We start from the raw sequence: 18,448 nt of genomic DNA on the forward strand, positions 1-18,448 counted from the left end.
ATTAGCGTACTCTGATCAGCCCGATTGTTTCCTTTGTATTGCTTTGAGGATCAAGGTAGGCGGGGCTTACTCAGATCACTACAACTGAGTCTCTACAGTGGAAATCCTGGCCCAATGAGGATCACATCGACTTGTCCCTCACAGTGATCACCACATGACTTTGATGTGGCTCAAAGTTCTGTCCTTTGGATGTTCTAGTTCTTGTCTCAAAGTGTTGGTGGCTGTTACAGTGGCTCTACGAGGGCAGGAGGAAGGAACAAGACCAAATGGTAAAATCAAGTTGTAATGTTTATTAAACAGGAATATAAAGGTAAATTAACAGAACTATATACAATAATATATTATTTATATTTATATACAATAATTAAGATTAAGATTTTGTTCTAGAGCTTGAACCAGGGATGGTGGCTCAGCTGGTCCAAACTGATTCTCTCTTTCGGGTCCAGTGTGAGACAATCCTGGAGGAAGTTACGGCACTCTGCAAAAGAAAACATATAACATAGTTTTAATAGAAATAAAAATAAAAGACACACACAATGTATGATCAATATTACACTTGCTCTTCCCACAGTGAGAATAAGTATCATAAGTAACATAAGTAATCGTTATCAGATTCTTATCTGTGATTTTAAGATTTACATTTTCCAATATGTGACCGACCGTGGGAAAAGCAGTTACATGTCACCCCGGTGACATTTTGAGTTATTCACATATTCTGAAAGTGTGAATTCAAAGCTTTCCAATGATGTCTCACTCATGCACATCTGATCATATTTGAGTAAGTTGTGGTCATTTGAGTGAGCCCAGAGTCACAAATCAAATCAAATCAAATCAATTTATTTTTGTAAGGCCCAAAATCACAACAACAGTTGCCTCTGAGGGCCACAGTGAGAAATGAATCAACAATATCTGTGGTGGCGAGGGACGATGTCCCAGGGTCCTCTGTCCTTAGACTCTCCTAGTCACAGGGGGGCTCATTTGCATCTCATTGGGATAAGCCCTCCCCCCTGTCACACTGACTGTCACACTGACAGACTTGAATCAGAATTAGAAGTTACTATATTAAAATGGAAATACTTGGATTACAAAAGGCCCCAAATAGCATCAATGAATCAGAATAGGGTTTATTGCCATTTGTCGATAAACAGAATTCACAGGTGATTCAGTACATAATAAAAATGTATTAATCCAAGAATGTGAAATTAATCCAATATTTACAAAATGTACAATCTGCAGATGTTCAATGGTTTCATATACTGAAATACTGAAAGGTTCACAATTTATGGTTGTATAAATAGCAATCAAAGTTCAACACGAGATTCAGCATAAAACATCCAGTGTAGGAAGTGCACACACATATTAAATAACATTTGCACATCTCAATGAAATAGCAATAAAGTGTCCATGAAAGAGCAAGCAACAGAGTTTTTGTATTGATATCGCTGTGACTGATCAGAGAGTTTGCAAAGTCTGTGGTGTCTTTAGGGTGGGATCGGACGGCTGAATCAGCCCCTGCCATACCGCAGGCCACTCATGTTGAAGGATTTGTAGGTTTGTAAAGTTCAGTGAAACAGTTCTGGTTCCGGGTCCAGGCTGGCTCGCCATCAATTCAATCTTTTGTTCTGGTACCCCACTGGGCACACCTGGCCTACGGTCAATAGACAGGACCATCAGTGAAATACCCAAACATTAGCTAGCTTCTATGTCATTTAGTTCATGTCTTTAAATTAACAAATAATGCGGTAAATACTTCAGCACATTCATCAATTCAATTGTATAAATACATTATATAAATACCTTTCGTTAAGATAAATAACCGGTTGGTACGGAGCTAAACGCAGGTTTTGCAACGAAAACTTACGCAATGCATCATAAAACAGACATAAAACACAACCCACACAACCTACGGGTCAAGAAATACTACATAAGTATATAATTTGTATAGACAAAACCTGATTCAGTGCACTGAAGCAGCATGTTAGCTTAGCATTGCTCCGTGTCTGCTCCGGTGCGCGAGGCAAAAGTAAGATTCTAAAGTGATCACGAGACCGCCTTAAAACACAGCGTTAAAGCAATTAGAGTAAAAGTACCTCAGTTCCGTTGCAATGTAGTCCAGGTAATCATCTCTGGAGAAAGTCTGGAGAGTAAATAATGTCTCTGAGAGGAGAAGACAAGGTCTCTCCCCCAACCGCATGTGAAGAACACACGGAGGCAGTAGCTGTAGCCATGCGGTTAGCAGCTGATTGGTGGAAACATGTAAACAGTACGTGGCTGAAAAAAGGGTAACGCCCCCCGAGCGGCACATGAAAACTACCTATTTTTAACAGCTTAATGTGTACTTTTAAGGTAATGAATGCTGATATCTGAAGCACGGAGGGGCTCCTTTATAACTTCAACTTTCGCATAATGCAAAAAAACGAAAATCACAAATTTGGGGAAACACTGTTTTTCTCAGTTTCACCGAGGCCGACATGTACCGGCATTTCTGGCGCGCCGGCACATATGTATGGTATATTCCTTGGACACATTTGGTTTGATTTTGCATGCCCTTATTTGAGCATAGTCTATATGTTGTACTATTACTGGTATTTATTGTTTTATGTTGCACTTTATTGCCAAAGCAAGTTTATAGTTGTTATGAATTCTGTTCACTGGCAATGGCAATAAAACCTGTCATTCTGATTTGCCTGAAAAGTTCCACAGTAGAGCTTTACATGACTCATTTAAAAGGTGGTTTTATTGCCCAAAAACATGCACTGTTACTGTCAACTGCCACTCCACAGATCTGACCTGTCATTTAGTTTGGTGGTGTAGTTTTATGCAATATAGTGGTACATTTCAGGCAATAACAGGTGGCACATTCGACCGTAGAAAGGTTCCACACCTTTAGTATGACATATGTTTGCTCGTACCTTTGGACAGGCCCCTCGTAGCAGGCATGATTCCCCACATGAATTCTTCTGTAGTGAACAGGAAGTCGTGGGAGCGCAGTAATTCATAAAGCAGCGCCCCCACCTGCCACACGGAGGTAGGACCAGCGCAGTAGCTGTCGCTTTTGAAGAACTCGGGAGGCGCTACGATTATGGACCCTGAAATAAATAGGGAAATACAGCTTTGTTAATATGTTAGCTAAAACTGATGAATCATTTAATTAGAACATTTGAACATATGTAGGATTAAAGACTAAGGACTACTAATTAAAGATTAAGGAATAGAAAAAAATAATGTATTTGACATATTTGAAAGCACTCTGACAGGTCAGACGATTCACTGAACTAAAACGCAGTTAATATGAATTTAGAATTTAGCTAAAACATTATAAACATTTAACATTTCTAGATTAATTATTTCACTTCCTGTTTGTACTTGATGACATCACACTAGGAAATTACCCAGCAAACACTGGGCCAAAACTCATCTAATGTTCTTTCTTATTTGACAAATGAAAATATATGAAAGTGACTTGTTGAATTCATGTTTAGCCTGTTACCATACACCTATTTTGCCCTGTGCACAATGGTTGGACATACCCAAATGGCATCTTACAGCCCACATGCAAGTGTGATGCATCATTAGAAAGCTTAGGCCTTCTAGTTTCTGCAGATGTGCACATGAACACTGTCAGGGCTTCAGAACTTACACTACTCCTTTTTTAGTCTCGCCTGAATATTGTCAATTTGTAATGGTCCTGAGCGAGACATACTTCATTGTGTGCATATGCTGTTCACTGTACATGATGTTTATCTTGTTGACAACAACTGTGTAAAGTTTCAGATCTCTGGGAACAGGCATTTTGGTGCTTTTGACCTTTTTGTATCAAAAAGTATATTTGGAACAAGTGATCCAAATATGTGCCAACTGTGCCAAACTGTTTTATTGGGGATGTTACCTTGGAATACGGAGGTGAAGGGCTCAGGTCGGGCCACACAAGCACAACCAAAGTCTATGATTCGGATCCTGGGACCGGACGGTGTGCTCTGGACCAGGAGGTTTTCCAGTTTAAGGTCTCTGTGGAAAATCCTTTTATAGTGAAGATCCACCAGCGCCTCCACAACCTGCTGCACCATCACCTACAGGACAAGAAGAGCAAAGAAACAAGTAAGAAACTAAGCAAGATTACAAGTTAGATTCGTACAGAAGAGTGACGTAAATGGCTTTTTTCTCTACCTAGATCAGCAGTTCTCAAACGTTCACACTAAGAAAAAACAGTTAAGAAAATATTCAATAGAGAACTAGATCTAAACAGGACTGCGCTGTACAGGGTCTAAACTCAGCTAAACCAAGTGTCTTCCTTCTTTGGGTTTAAGGACAAAATTAGACTCAAATAATTCAAAATTAAACAAATATTGCAGACGACCTCGTTTACCACCAGTAGAAGCGTGAAAAAACATGATCAATATTTGAAGTATGTCCTTCTATTTCTACCAAAAATGCAATTGATGCAATTTTAGAGTTCTTGGCTTCTACTCAGATTTAGTGTTTTGTCAAGATAATCTAATTCTATGTTATGTAAATGGAAAACGTGTGCAGTTTGTTTCTGGCCTTTCCTGAAATGTTCCCTAGTATGGCAATAAACGTATTATCTTCATGGAGACAAGCAACTGACATGACCAATTACAGGTCAGATCTGCGGAAAAATCCCTGATCACTGTAAGAATGCATGTTTTTGCTTAGATTTTTGAACAAAAAACACTTTCTTTTCAAATAAAAAAACACCAACATCTCGACAGCGGCCCTCCACAAAAGTTACACACGCCCCTTTTAAAGTCAACATTTCCGTGTGAGCGTACCTTTGCTTGCTTTTCAGACAGCGGTCCATTTTTCAGAACGTAGTGGTAAAGATCTTCAGAGGGATTTGGTCGTTCCATGACCAGAACGATCTGGTCCTGATCCAGGCTGAACCAGTCCAGGAGAGACACTGCAGGGTCCAGCCCGACCGACTCCCGATCGGGGGCGGCTTTGGTCTGCATGAGGACCTCCACGGGGACATCGTACACCTCATTGTTGATGTTCTAAAGGTAGAATATGCAAGAAAAGCGTCAGTACACAATCAGAAAGAGCAGCAAGAAAAAACAACAACATAATCATTTAAGTTTTAAAAGTGTCTCCGCAGACACCACAATGCCCTGGCGTCTTGATGTGTATAAGAACAAAAAGTGCAAACCCTGTAGTTTTGACTAAATGATTTCTGAAATGTGTTTGTATTCATTTATAAGTTCATGTTTCAGTTTTTGGTCCTGAACATGTTTAAAATGTGTAAAGCAAGCTTGATTTTAAAAGAAAAAAGTCTGGCAAACTTAACAGCAAAAAATAAATAAAATCACTTACCACTGAAACAAAGTCCACATGCGATTTGTTGAGGTATTTAATGGCCACCTGGAAATCAGAAAGAAGAACGTCAAATACGACTGAAAATCTACTTGGAATATTTGTATTAGTATTTATAATAAATTAACAAATAGTTATTTGTGATCAAATATAAATATATGATTATATTTCTGTGATGTATTTTATCTGCATAATAGTGATATATTATCTGCATCATTAGTCTAAGAGAAAAACAGCATGTGACAAACTGCATTTGTGAAGGTGTCGTAAAGATGGGCCAAATAATGTTTATCCTAGGGAGGGGGGTAACACCCCAGGGGAGAATGGATAAAACATTCACAAAGGCTTTATCCCTACGGAAAATACCGACTGTTGTAAAAGACAAGTGCCTTGATATGAAGCTGACCAATGAGAAATGTGACCGGCCTAGTCCATAATTTCTAATAAAACCAACATGCATGAGAAAAAACGTTGTGAGACCAGGAGGGTCGCCGGGCTGCTTACAACAGCTTTGGTGACCCGGCCCGGCGGTTTCTCCCATGCATGCTACACAAACGTCTGATATTTCTGTATTGTTTCCTATTCGAAGTTGAATTGTGTTCTCTGTGTGTTAAGGAATAGCATTGGTGTATGTCTAATTCCATGACATTGTTCTTAGCCATCAATTTATTTTTATTTTTATTCTTATTATTTCAGTCAGACTGCTTTTAACGCACTTAATTCAAGGGGGAGAAAATACAAATTAAACCAGTCAGATTTAATCAAGTAAAAAAATTATATCTGACTAAATCAATAAATTCAGTGATCTTCTCAGAATAGGCTAAATATTCTGAATTAAAACAAGATATGTACTAGGTAAGTGTTCTTGTAAAGTGTTAGCCTGACTGTTTCCATGGAGATGTTTTTTAGTCAGACTTGTTTCCCTTTCAACATGACTAGTTTGTTGTAGACAGTTAGTACTCACAGGTTGTTGGTCTGAGATCCGGACTCCAGCAAACACAGTCCCAAATCCTCCCTCTTCGATCTTCTTGTGCTTCTTGTACTTCAGCGGAAAGTCTGGGATGAAATTACAGAACAAAAGTCTAGATTATTATCATGCAAACACTTCTAACAACAGTCACAAAGAGGTGTCCTGCCCAAGAGCACAAGAACAGTATGTGTTTTACTTCTAATTTAGGCTGAATTACTGGTTTTAATCCTGTTTTAGACCTGGTTTAGTCCTGGTTTAGTCCTGGTTTAGTCCTGGTTTAGTCCTGGTCTAGTCCTGGTCTAGTCCTGGTCTAGTCCTGGTCTAGTCCTGGTTTAGACCTGGTTTAGTCCTGGTTTAGTCCTGGTTTAGACCTGGCTTAGACCTGGCTTAGACTTGGCTTAGTCCTGGCTTAGACCTGGTTTAGACCTGGTTTAGTCCTGGTCTAGACCTGGTCTAGTCCTGGTCTAGTCCTGGTCTAGTCCTGGTCTAGTCCTGGTCTAGACCTGGTCTAGTCCTGGTTTAGTCCTGGTCTAGACCTGGTCTAGACCTGGTCTAGTCCTGGTCTAGTCCTGGTCTAGACCTGGTCTAGTCCTGGTCTAGTCCTATTCTAGTCCTGGTCTAGACCTGGTCTAGTCCTGGTCTAGACCTGTTCTAGTCCTGGTCTAGACCTGTTCTAGTCCTGGTCTAGACCTGGTCTAGTCCTGGTCCTGGTCTGGTGCTACACTTACCTCCTGCATCTGCCGCTCTCTTCATCGCACTCCTCCAAAACATATTCTCCTCTTTCCTCCTCCTGACGTCTTCCTCTTGTTCTGCTGAAATCTCGCTTGACCTTTCAGAGCGAGAAGTTTGAAGCTCGTTGTTGAACCCTAAGTCATCGTCGCAGGCCTTTTGTTCCTGACCTTTGTGATCGTTGGGGTCACTGTCAGAGACGACTTTAGAGACCACGTCATCTAAAGACAAAAAGAGTTTTCCATGAGTGGAGATTTACATTTACTCTGGATATATTTCTTGGTTAATGCTGCTTTCATCCCCTTATTTATCCTTGATTTAGTCCCAGGTTTAGCACAATCTGGTATAAACCTGGTTTAGTCCTAGTAAATGCACTTTTACCTGCTTCAATCGCACAGAAAATACGTTTTACTTGTACTTATTCTCATTTTTGGATCAGTATTTTTTAACCTGTACTTACATAACACATTTTAAAGTAACAACACTCTTACTTAAGTACACTACAACTTTAGCTACTCAACAAAAAAACCCAAAACATCAGTGTAATGTTCCAAAAGCGTCCTTCACATACCTTGTAATCTCGCTCGCAGCTCGCCAAAAAGCAGCATTGTGCTCACTTCCATCGCTATAAACGGTGCAAACATTCAAACATTGGTGGGATCGAATCTGAACCAACTGTGCAGGAGCAATGTTGTTGTTGTTGTTGTTGTTGTTTTATGGCGGTTGGCATCCAATTGTTGCATTACCGCCAGTGCAGGAGGAGTTTATAGCTTTGCTTTGTGGGCCTTGTTTTGTAGAGTTGCTTTGTGACATCATCATGGCCACTGTACAGCCATTGGTCACTGAGAGATGTGCTGGGGGGAGGGGTTAATTCAAAAGTCTGAAGAATAACGTTTAAATAATGAAGTTTCAAGAAGTCTAAAGACTAAAGTTTAACGAATAAAGTTTAAAGAATAAAGTTTGGCGGTGATGTAACCCTTTGTTTTTAAATGTAAAAAAAAAAGAGAAAGAGAAATTTGTCTAATATAGATGTATTAATATTCAAATAATAACAGCTCTGTCTGCAGGTCACATGATGCTGCAGGTCACATGATGCTGCAGGTCACATGTTGCTGCAGGTCACATGATGCTGCAGGTCACATGATGCTGCAGGTCAAATGTTGCTGCAGGTCACATGATGCTGCAGGTCACATGTTGCAGCAGGTCACATGTTGCTGCATGTCACATGTTGCAGCAGGTCACATGTTGCTGCAGGTCACATAATGCTGCAGGTCACATGTTGCTGCATGTCACATGTTGCAGCAGGTCACATGATGCTGCAGGTCACATGTTGCTGCAGGTCACATAATGCTGCAGGTCACATGTTGCTGCAGGTCACATGATGCTGCAGGTCACATGTTGCTGCAGGTCACATGTTGCTGCAGGTCACATGTTGCTGCAGGTCACGTGTTGCTACAGTTCACATGTTGCTGCAGGTCACATGATGCAGCAGGTCACATGTTGCTGCAGGTCACATAATGCTGCAGGTCACATGTTGCTGCATGTCACATGTTGCAGCAGGTCACATGATGCTGCAGGTCACATGTTGCTGCAGGTCACATGATGCTGCAGGTCACATGTTGCTGCAGGTCACATGTTGCTGCAGGTCACGTGTTGCTACAGTTCACATGTTGCTGCAGGTCACATGATGCAGCAGGTCACATGTTGCTGCAGGTCACATAATGCTGCAGGTCACATGTTGCTGCATGTCACATGTTGCAGCAGGTCACATGATGCTGCAGGTCACATGTTGCTGCAGGTCACATGATGCTGCAGGTCACATGTTGCTGCAGGTCACATGATGCTGCAGGTCACATGTTGCTGCAGGTCACATGTTGCTGCAGGTCACATGTTGCAGCAGGTCACATGATGCTGCAGGTCACATGTTGCTGCAGGTCACATGTTGCAGCAGCTCACATGATGCTGCAGGTCACATGTTGCTGCAGGTCACATGTTGCTGCAGGTCACATGTTGCAGCAGGTCACATGATGCTGCATGTCACATGTTGCATCAGGTCACATGTTGCTGCAGGTCACATGTTGCTGCAGGTCACATGATGCTGCATGTCACATGTTGCAGCAGGTTACATGTTGCAGCAGGTCACATGATGCTGCAGGTCACATGTTGCTGCAGGTATCATGTTGCAGCAGGTCACATGATGCTGCAGGTCACATGTTGCTGCAGGTCACATGTTGCTGCAGGTCACATGTTGCAGCAGGTCACATGATGCTGCATGTCACATGTTGCAGCAGGTCACATGTTGCTGCAGGTCACATGTTGCTGCAGGTCACATGATGCTGCAGGTCACATGTTGCAGCAGGTCACATGTTGCAGCAGGTCACATGTTGCTGCAGGTCACATGTTGCTGCAGGTCCCGTGTTGCTACAGTTCACATGTTGCTGCAGGTCACATGTTGCTGCAGGTCACATGTTGCTGCAGGTCACATGTTGCAGCAGGTCACATGTTGCAGCAGGTCACATGTTGCTGCAGGTCACATGTTGCTGCAGGTCCCGTGTTGCTGCAGGTCACATGTTGCAGCAGGTCACATGTTGCTGCAGGTCACATGTTGCTGCAGGTCACATGTTGCAGCAGGTCACATGTTGCTGCAGGTCACATGTTGCAGCAGGTCACATGTTGCTGCAGGTCACGTGTTGCAGCAGGTCACATGATGCTGCAGGTCACATGTTGCTGCAGGTCACATGTTGCAGCAGGTCACATGTTGCTGCAGGTCACATGTTGCAGCAGGTCACATGTTGCTGCAGGTCACATGTTGCAGCAGGTCACATGTTGCAGCAGGTCACATGTTGCTGCAGGTCACATGTTGCTGCAGGTCCTGTGTTGCTACAGATCACATGTTGCTGCAGGTCACATGTTGCTGCAGGTCCCGTGTTGCTACAGTTCACATGTTGCTGCAGGTCACATGTTGCTGCAGGTCACATGTTGCTGCAGGTCACGTGTTGCTACAGTTCACATGTTGCTGCAGGTCACATGTTGCTGCAGGTCACATGTTGCAGCAGGTCACATGTTGCTGCAGGTCACATGTTGCTGCAGGTCACATGTTGCTGCAGGTCACATGTTGCAGCAGGTCACATGTTGCTGCAGGTCACATGTTGCTGCAGGTCACATGTTGCAGCAGGTCACATGTTGCAGCAGGTCACATGTTGCTGCAGGTCACATGTTGCTGCAGGTCACATGTTGCAGCAGGTCACATGTTGCTGCAGGTCACATGTTGCTGCAGGTCCCGTGTTGCTACAGTTCACATGTTGCTGCAGGTCACATGTTGCTGTGGGTCCCGTGTTGCTACAGGTCACATGTTGCAGCAGGTCACATAATGCTGCAGGTCACATGTTGCTGCAGGTCACATGTTGCAACAGGTCACATGATGCTGCAGGTCACATGTTGCTGCAGGTCATATGTTGCTGCAGGTCACATGTTGCTGCAGGTCCCGTGTTGCTACAGTTCACATGTTGCTGCAGGTCACATTTTGCTGCAGGTCCCGTGTTGCTACAGGTCACATGTTGCAGCAGGTCACATGATGCTGCAGGTCACATGTTGCTGCAGGTCACATGTTGCTGCAGGTCACATGTTGCAGCAGGTCACATGTTGCTGCAGGTCACATGTTGCTGCAGGTCACATGTTGCAGCAGGTCACATGTTGCTGCAGGTCACATGTTGCAGCAGGTCACATGTTGCTGCAGGTCACACGTTGCGAGGACTTTCATATTCTGATAGTGACATCATCATCGTCATGACAACCGTACAGAATATGAAAGTCCTCGACTTTTTCATGTATTAATATTTTCTATTGGGTGAATAAAAGTGTTGCCAGTCTTTCCTTTGCAAACCAAGAGAGGCCCGTTCATCAAGACCAGAGCATTGTTTAGTCATGACTCTGGCATCAGCAGGAGGCCAATCCATGTTTAGTCATGACTCTGGCACCAGGAAGACTCCGATCCATGTTTAGTCATGACTCTAGCACCAGTAGGAGACTGGTCCATGTTTAGTCATGACTCTGGCACCAGCAGGAGGCCGGTCCATGTTTAGTCATGACTCTGGCACCAGCAGGAGGCCGGTCAATGTTTAGTCATGACTCTGGCACCAGCAAGAGGCTGGCCATGTTTATTCATAACTCTGGCACCAGCAGGAGGCCATCCGATGCTTAGTCGTGACTCTGGCACCAGTAGGAGGCCGGTGCATGTTTAGTTGTGACTCTGGCACCAGCAAGACGCCGATCCATGTTTAATCTTGACTCTGGCACCAGCAGGAGGGTGGCCCATGTTTAGTCATGATTCTAGCATCAGCAGGAGGCCGGTCCATGTTTAGTCCTGACTCTAGCACCAGCAGGAGGCCGGTCCATGTTTAGTTCTGACTTAGGAACCAGCAGGAGGCCGGTCCATGTTTAGTCATGACTCTGGCACCAGCAGGACGCCGGTCCAAGTTTAGTCAAGACTCTGGCACCAGCAGGAGGCCGGTCCATGTTTAGTCCTGACCCTGGCACCAGCAAGAAGCCAGTCAATGTTTAGTTGTGACTCTGGCACCAGTAGGAGGCCAGTCCATGTTTAGTCATGACTCCGGCACCAGCAAGACGCCCATCCATGTTTAATCTTGACTCTGGCACCAGCAGGAGGCCGGTTCAAGTTTAGTCCTGACTCTGGCACCAGCAGGAGGCCAGGCAATGTTTAGTCCTGACTCTGGCACCAGCAGGAGGCCGGTCCATGTTTAGTCATGACTCTGGCATCAGCAGGAGGCCGGTTCAAGTTTAGTCCTGACTCTGGCACCAGCAGGAGGCCAGGCCATGTTTTGTCCTGACTCTGGCACCAGCAGGAGGCCGGTCCATGTTTAGTTCTGACTAAGGAACCAGCAGGAGGCCGGTCCATGTTTAGTCGTGACTCTTGCACCCGCAAGACGCCGATCCATGTTCAGTCGTCACTCTGGCACCAGCAGGAGGCCGGTCCATGTTTAGTCTTGACTCCGGCACCAGCAAGACGCCCATCCATGTTTAGTCATGACTCTGGCACCAGCAAGAGGCTGGCCATGTTTATTCATGACTCTGGCACCAGCAGGAGGCCATTCCATGCTTAGTCGTGACTCTGGCACCAGTAGGAGGCCGGTGCATGTTTAGTTGTGACTCTGGCACCAGCAAGACACCGATCCATGTTTAATCTTGACTCTGGCACCAGCAGGAAGGCGGCCCATGTTTAGTCATGATTCTAGCATCAGCAGGAGGCCGGTCCATGTTTAGTCCTGACTCTAGCACCAGCAGGAGGCCGGTCCATGTTTAGTTCTGACTAAGGAACCAGCGGGAGGCCGGTCCATGTTTAGTCATGACTCTGGCACCAGCAGGACGCCGGTCCAAGTTTAGTCAAGACTCTGGCACCAGCAGGAGGCCGGTCCATGTTTAGTCCTGACCCTGGCACCAGCAAGAAGCCAGTCAATGTTTATTCCTGACTCTGGCACCAGCAGGAGGCCAGTCCATGTTTAGTTCTGACTAAGGAACCAGCAGGAGGCCGGTCCATGTTTAGTCGTGACTCTTGCACCCGCAAGACGCCGATCCATGTTTAGTCGTCACTCTGGCACCAGCAGGAGGCCGGTCCATGTTTAGTCTTGACTCCGGCACCAGCAAGACGCCCATCCGTGTTTAATCTTGACTCTGGCACCAGCAGGAGGGCGGTCCATGTTTAGTCATGACTCTGGCATCAGCAGGAGGCCGGTTCAAGTTTAGTCCTGACTCTGGCACCAGCAGGAGGCCAGTCCATGTTTAGTCCTGACTCTGGCACCAGCAGGAGGCCGGTCCATGTTTAGTTCTGACTAAGGAACCAGCAGGAGGCCGGTCCATGTTTAGTCGTGACTCTTGCACCCGCAAGACGCCGATCCATGTTTAGTCGTCACTCTGGCACCAGCAGGAGGCCGGTCCATGTTTAGTCTTGACTCTGGCACCAGCATGACCCTGATCCATGTTTATTCTTGACTCTGGAACCAGCAGGAGGCCGGCCATGTTTAGTCGTGACTCTGGCACCAGCACGAGACCGGTCCATGTTTAGTCCTGACCTTGGCACCAGCAAGAAGCCAATCAATGTTTAGTTGTGACTCTGGCTCCAGTAGGAGGCCAGTCCATGTTTAGTCATGACTCTGGCATCAGCAGGAGGCCGGTTGAAGTTTAGTCCTGACTCTTGCACCAGCAGGAGGCCAGTCCATGTTTAGTCCTGACTCTGGCACCAGCAGGAGGCTGGTTCATGTTTAGTCGTGACTCTGGCACCAGCATGACGCTAATCCATGTTTATTCTTAACTCTGGAACCAGCAGGAGGCCAGTCAATGTTTAGTCATGAGGTCCATGTCTCATGAGGTCCATGTCTCATGAGGTCCAGGAGGTCTCATGAGGTCCAGGAGGTATCATGAGTTCCAGGTCTCATGAGGTCCAGGAGGTCTCATGAGGTCCAGGAGGTCTCATGAGGTACAGGTCTCATGTGGTCCAGGAGGTCTCATGATGTCCAGGTCTCATGAGGTCCAGGAGGTCTCATGAGGTCCAGGTCTCATGAAGTCCAGGAGGTCTCATGAGGTCCAGGGCTCATGAGGTCCTGGTCTCCTGAGGTCCAGGAGGTCTCATGAGGTCCGGGTCTCATGAGGTCCAGGAGGTCTCATTAGGTCCAGGAGTTCTCATGAGGTCCAGGAGGTCTCATGAGGTTCAGGACTCATGAGGTTCATGTCTCATGAGGTCCATGTTTCATTAGGTCCAGGTCTCATGAGGTCCAGGACTCATGAGGTCCATGTCTCATGAGGTCCAGGTCTCATGAGGTCCAGGACTCATGAGGTCCAGGAGGTCTCATTAGGTCCAGGTCTCATGAGGTCCGGGAGGTCTCATGAGGTCCGGGAGGTCTCATGAGGTCCGGGAGGTCCCATGAGGTCCACGAGGTCTCATGAGGTCCAGGAGGTCTCATGAGGTCCCGGTCTCATGAGGTCCGGGAGGTCTGATGAGGTCCCAGTCTCATGAGGTCCAGGAGGTCTCATTAGGTCCAGTAGGTCTCATGAGGTCCATGTCTCATGAGGTCCAGGAGGTCTCATTAGGTCCAGCTCTCATGAGGTCCGGGATGTCTCATGAGGTCCGGGAGGCCTGATGAGGTCCCGGTCTCATGAGGTCCAGGAGGTCTCATTAGGTCCAGAAGGTCTCATGAGGTCCATGTCTCATGAGGTCCAGGAGGTCTCATGAGGTCCATGTCTCCTGAGGTCCATGTCTCCTGAGGTCCAGGAGGTCTCATGAGGTCCATGTCTCCTGAGGTCCAGGTCTCATGAGGTCCAGGAGGTCTCATTAGGTCCGGGAGGTCTCATGATTTCCCGGTCTCATGAGGTCCAGGAGTTCTCATGAGGTCCGGGAGGTCTCATGAGGTCCAGGTCTCATGAGGTCCATGTCTCATGAGGTCCAGGAGTTCTCATGAGGTCCATGTCTCCTGAGGTCCAGGTCTCATGAGGTCCAGGAGGTCTCATGAGGTCCAGGTCTCATGAGGTCCAGGAGGTCTCATGAGGTCCAGGACTCATGAGGTTCATATCTCATGAGGTCCATGTTTCATTAGGTCCAGGTCACATGAGGTCCAGGACTCATGAGGTCCATGTCTCATGAGGTCCAGGTCTCATGAGGTCCAGGACTCATGAGGTCCAGGAGGTCTCATTAGGTCCAGGTCTCATGAGGTCCGGGAGGTCTCATGAGGTCCGGGAGTTCTCATGAGGTCCAGGAGGTCTCATTAGGTCCAGTCTCATGAGGTCCGGGAGGTCTCATGAGGTCCGGGAGGTCTCATGAGGTCCCGGTCTCATGAGGTCCAGGAGGTCTCATGAGGTCCAGGAGGTCTCATGAGGTCCATGTCTCATGAGGTCCATGTCTCATGAGGTCCAGGAGGTCTCATGAGGTCCATGTCTCCCGAGGTCCAGGTCTCATGAGGTCCAGGAGGTCTCATGAGGTCCGGGAGGTCTCATGAGGTCCCGGTCTCATGAGGTCCAGGAGGTCTCATGAGGTCCAGGTCTCATGAGGTCCATGTCCCCTGAGGTCCAGGTCTCAGGAGGTCTCATGAGGTCCAGGTCTCATGAGGTCCAGTAGGTCTCATGAGGTCCAGGTCTCATGAGGTCCATGTCTCATGAGGTCCAGGAGGTCTCATGAGGTCCATGTCTCCTGAGGTCCAGGTCTCAGGAGGTCTCATGAGGTCCAGGTCTCATGAGGTCCAGTAGGTCTCATGAGGTCCAGGACTCATGAGGTTCATGTCTCATGAGGTCCAGGAGTTCTCATGAGGTCCATGTCTCCTGAGGTCCAGGTCTCATGAGGTCCAGGAGGTCTCATGAGGTCCAGGTCTCATGAGGTCCAGGAGGTCTCATATGGTCCAGGACTCATGAGGTTCATGTCTCATGAGGTCCATGTTTCATTAGGTCCAGGTCACATGAGGTCCAGGACTCATGAGGTCCATGTCTCATGAGGTCCAGGTCTCATGAGGTCCAGGACTCATGAGGTCCAGGAGGTCTCATTAGGTCCAGGTCTCATGAGGTCCGGGAGGTCTCATGAGGTCCGGGAGGTCTCATGAGGTCCAGGAGGTCTCATTAGGTCCAGTCTCATGAGGTCCGGGAGGTCTCATGAGGTCCGGGAGGTCTCATGAGGTCCCGGTCTCATGAGGTCCAGGAGGTCTCATGAGGTCCAGGAGGTCTCATGAGGTCCATGTCTCATGAGGTCCATGTCTCATGAGGTCCAGGAGGTCTCATGAGGTCCATGTCTCCCGAGGTCCAGGTCTCATGAGGTCCAGGAGGTCTCATGAGGTCCGGGAGGTCTCATGAGGTCCCGGTCTCATGAGGTCCAGGAGGTCTCATGAGGTCCAGGTCTCATGAGGTCCATGTCTCATGAGGTCCAGGAGGTCTCATGAGGTCCATGTCTCCTGAGGTCCAGGTCTCAGGAAGTCTCATGAGGTCCAGTAGGTCTCATGAGGTCCAGTAGGTCTCATGAGGTCCAGGTCTCATGAGGTCCATGTCTCATGAGGTCCAGGAGGTCTCATGAGGTCCATGTCTCCTGAGGTCCAGGTCTCAGGAGGTCTCATGAGGTCCAGGTCTCATGAGGTCCAGTAGGTCTCATGAGGTCCAGGACTCATGAGGTTCATGTCTCATGAGGTCCATGTTTCATTAGGTCCAGGTCACATGAGGTCCAGGACTCATGAGGTCCATGTCTCATGAGGTCCAGGTCTCATGAGGTCCAGGACTCATGAGGTCCAGGAGGTCTCATTAGGTTCAGGTCTCATGAGGTCCGGGAGGTCTCATGAGGTCCGGGAGGTCTCATGAGGTCCAGGCGGTCTCATTAGGTCCAGGTCTCATGAGGTCCGGGAGGTCTCATGAGTTCCGGGAGGTCTCATGAGGTCCCGGTCTCATGAGGTCCAGGAGGTCTCATGAGGTCCAGTAGGTCTCTTGAGGTCCAGGTCTCATGAGGTCCATGTCTCATGAGGTCCAGGAGCTCTCATGAGGTCCATGTCTCCTGAGGTCCAGGTCTCATGAGGTCCAGGAGGTCTCATGAGAACCGGGAGGTCTCATGAGGTCCCGGTCTCATGAGGTCCAGGAGGTCTCATGAGGTCCAGGTCTCATGAGGTCCATGTCTCATGAGGTCCAGGTCTCATGAGGTCCAGGTCTCATGAGGTCCGGGAGGTCTCATGAGGTCCCGGTCTCATGAGGTCCAGGAGGTCTCATGAGGTCAAGGTCTCATGAGGTCCATGTCTCATCAGGTCCAGGTCTCATGAGGTCCAGGAGATCTCATGAGGTCCATGTCTCATGAGGTCCAGGAGATCTCATGAGGTCCATGTCTCATGAGGTCCATGTCTCATGAGGTCCAGGAGGTCTCATGAGGTCCATGTCTCATGAGGTCCAGGAGGTCTCATGAGGTCCATGTCTCATGAGGTCCAGGAGGTCTCATGAGGTCCATGTCTCCCGAGGTCCAGGTCTCATGAGGTCCAGGAGGTCTCATGAGGTCCGGGAGGTCTCATGAGGTCCCGGTCTCATGAGGTCCAGGAGGTCTCATGAGGTCCAGGTCTCATGAGGTCCATGTCTCATGAGGTCCAGGAGGTCTCATGAGGTCCATGTCTCCTGAGGTCCAGGTCTCAGGAAGTCTCATGAGGTCCAGGTCTCATGAGGTCCAGTAGGTCTCATGAGGTCCAGGTCTCATGAGGTCCATGTCTCATGAGGTCCAGGAGGTCTCATGAGGTCCATGTCTCCTGAGGTCCAGGTCTCAGGAGGTCTCATGAGGTCCAGGTCTCATGAGGTCCAGTAGGTCTCATGAGGTCCAGGACTCATGAGGTTCATGTCTCATGAGGTCCATGTTTCATTAGGTCCAGGTCACATGAGGTCCAGGACTCATGAGGTCCATGTCTCATGAGGTCCAGGTCTCATGAGGTCCAGGACTCATGAGGTCCAGGAGGTCTCATTAGGTTCAGGTCTCATGAGGTCCGGGAGGTCTCATGAGGTCCGGGAGGTCTCATGAGGTCCAGGCGGTCTCATTAGGTCCAGGTCTCATGAGGTCCGGGAGGTCTCATGAGTTCCGGGAGGTCTCATGAGGTCCCGGTCTCATGAGGTCCAGGAGGTCTCATGAGGTCCAGTAGGTCTCTTGAGGTCCCGGTCTCATGAGGTCCAGGAGGTCTCATGAGGTCCAGTAGGTCTCTTGAGGTCCAGGTCTCATGAGGTCCATGTCTCATGAGGTCCAGGAGGTCTCATGAGGTCCATGTCTCCTGAGGTCCAGGTCTCATGAGGTCCAGGAGGTCTCATGAGGTCCGGGAGGTCTCATGAGGTCCCGGTCTCATGAGGTCCAGGAGGTCTCATGAGGTCCAGGTCTCATGAGGTCCATGTCTCATGAGGTCCAGGTCTCATGAGGTCCAGGTCTCATGAGGTCCGGGAGGTCTCATGAGGTCCCGGTCTCATGAGGTCCAGGAGGTCTCATGAGGTCCAGGTCTCATGAGGTCCATGTCTCATCAGGTCCAGGTCTCATGAGGTCCAGGAGATCTCATGAGGTCCATGTCTCATGAGGTCCAGGAGATCTCATGAGGTCCATGTCTCATGAGTTCCATGTCTCATGAGGTCCAGGAGGTCTCATGAGGTCCATGTCTCATGAGGTCCAGGAGGTCTCATGAGGTCCATGTCTCATGAGGTCCAGGAGGTGAACCCTGGCTCTCACTGCTGAGAATAAGCCGTGTTCACATTCTAGATTTATGACCCACAAATGTTTGACTTCATCATTAACACCAAAGTACATCTCAGACTTGTGTGTCATATGAACCATCTCAGACTCTAAGGACCTCAGGGACCGGCCTCCTGCTGGAGCCAGAGTCAGGACTAAACATGGACCGGCCTCCTGCTGGAGCCAGAGTCAGGACTAAACATGGA

The 18,448-nt window shown here is 47.8% G+C and overlaps 1 protein-coding gene across 1 annotated transcript; it reads right to left on the bottom strand.

Annotated features, from left to right (window-relative positions):
- Nucleotides 1-373: 373 nt before the first annotated feature.
- On the bottom strand, nucleotides 374-7,650 carry LOC140357796 (serine/threonine-protein kinase pim-2-like). Its single transcript, XM_072442312.1, has 8 exons — nucleotides 7,599-7,650; nucleotides 7,027-7,248; nucleotides 6,293-6,384; nucleotides 5,329-5,376; nucleotides 4,791-5,012; nucleotides 3,890-4,070; nucleotides 2,913-3,089; nucleotides 374-478 (listed from the first exon to the last, which is right to left on the bottom strand). Exons 1-8 carry the CDS (start codon nucleotides 7,648-7,650, stop codon nucleotides 384-386), a joined length of 1,089 nt encoding a protein of 362 aa, XP_072298413.1. The 3' UTR covers nucleotides 374-383.
- Between the last annotated feature and the right edge of the window lie 10,798 nt (nucleotides 7,651-18,448).

The sequence above is a fragment of the Eucyclogobius newberryi genome, unplaced genomic scaffold, assembly GCF_026437365.1.
Source record: "Eucyclogobius newberryi isolate DKJ021-1_F unplaced genomic scaffold, fEucNew1.0.hap1 SCAF_13, whole genome shotgun sequence".
NCBI lineage: Eukaryota > Metazoa > Chordata > Actinopteri > Gobiiformes > Gobiidae > Eucyclogobius > Eucyclogobius newberryi.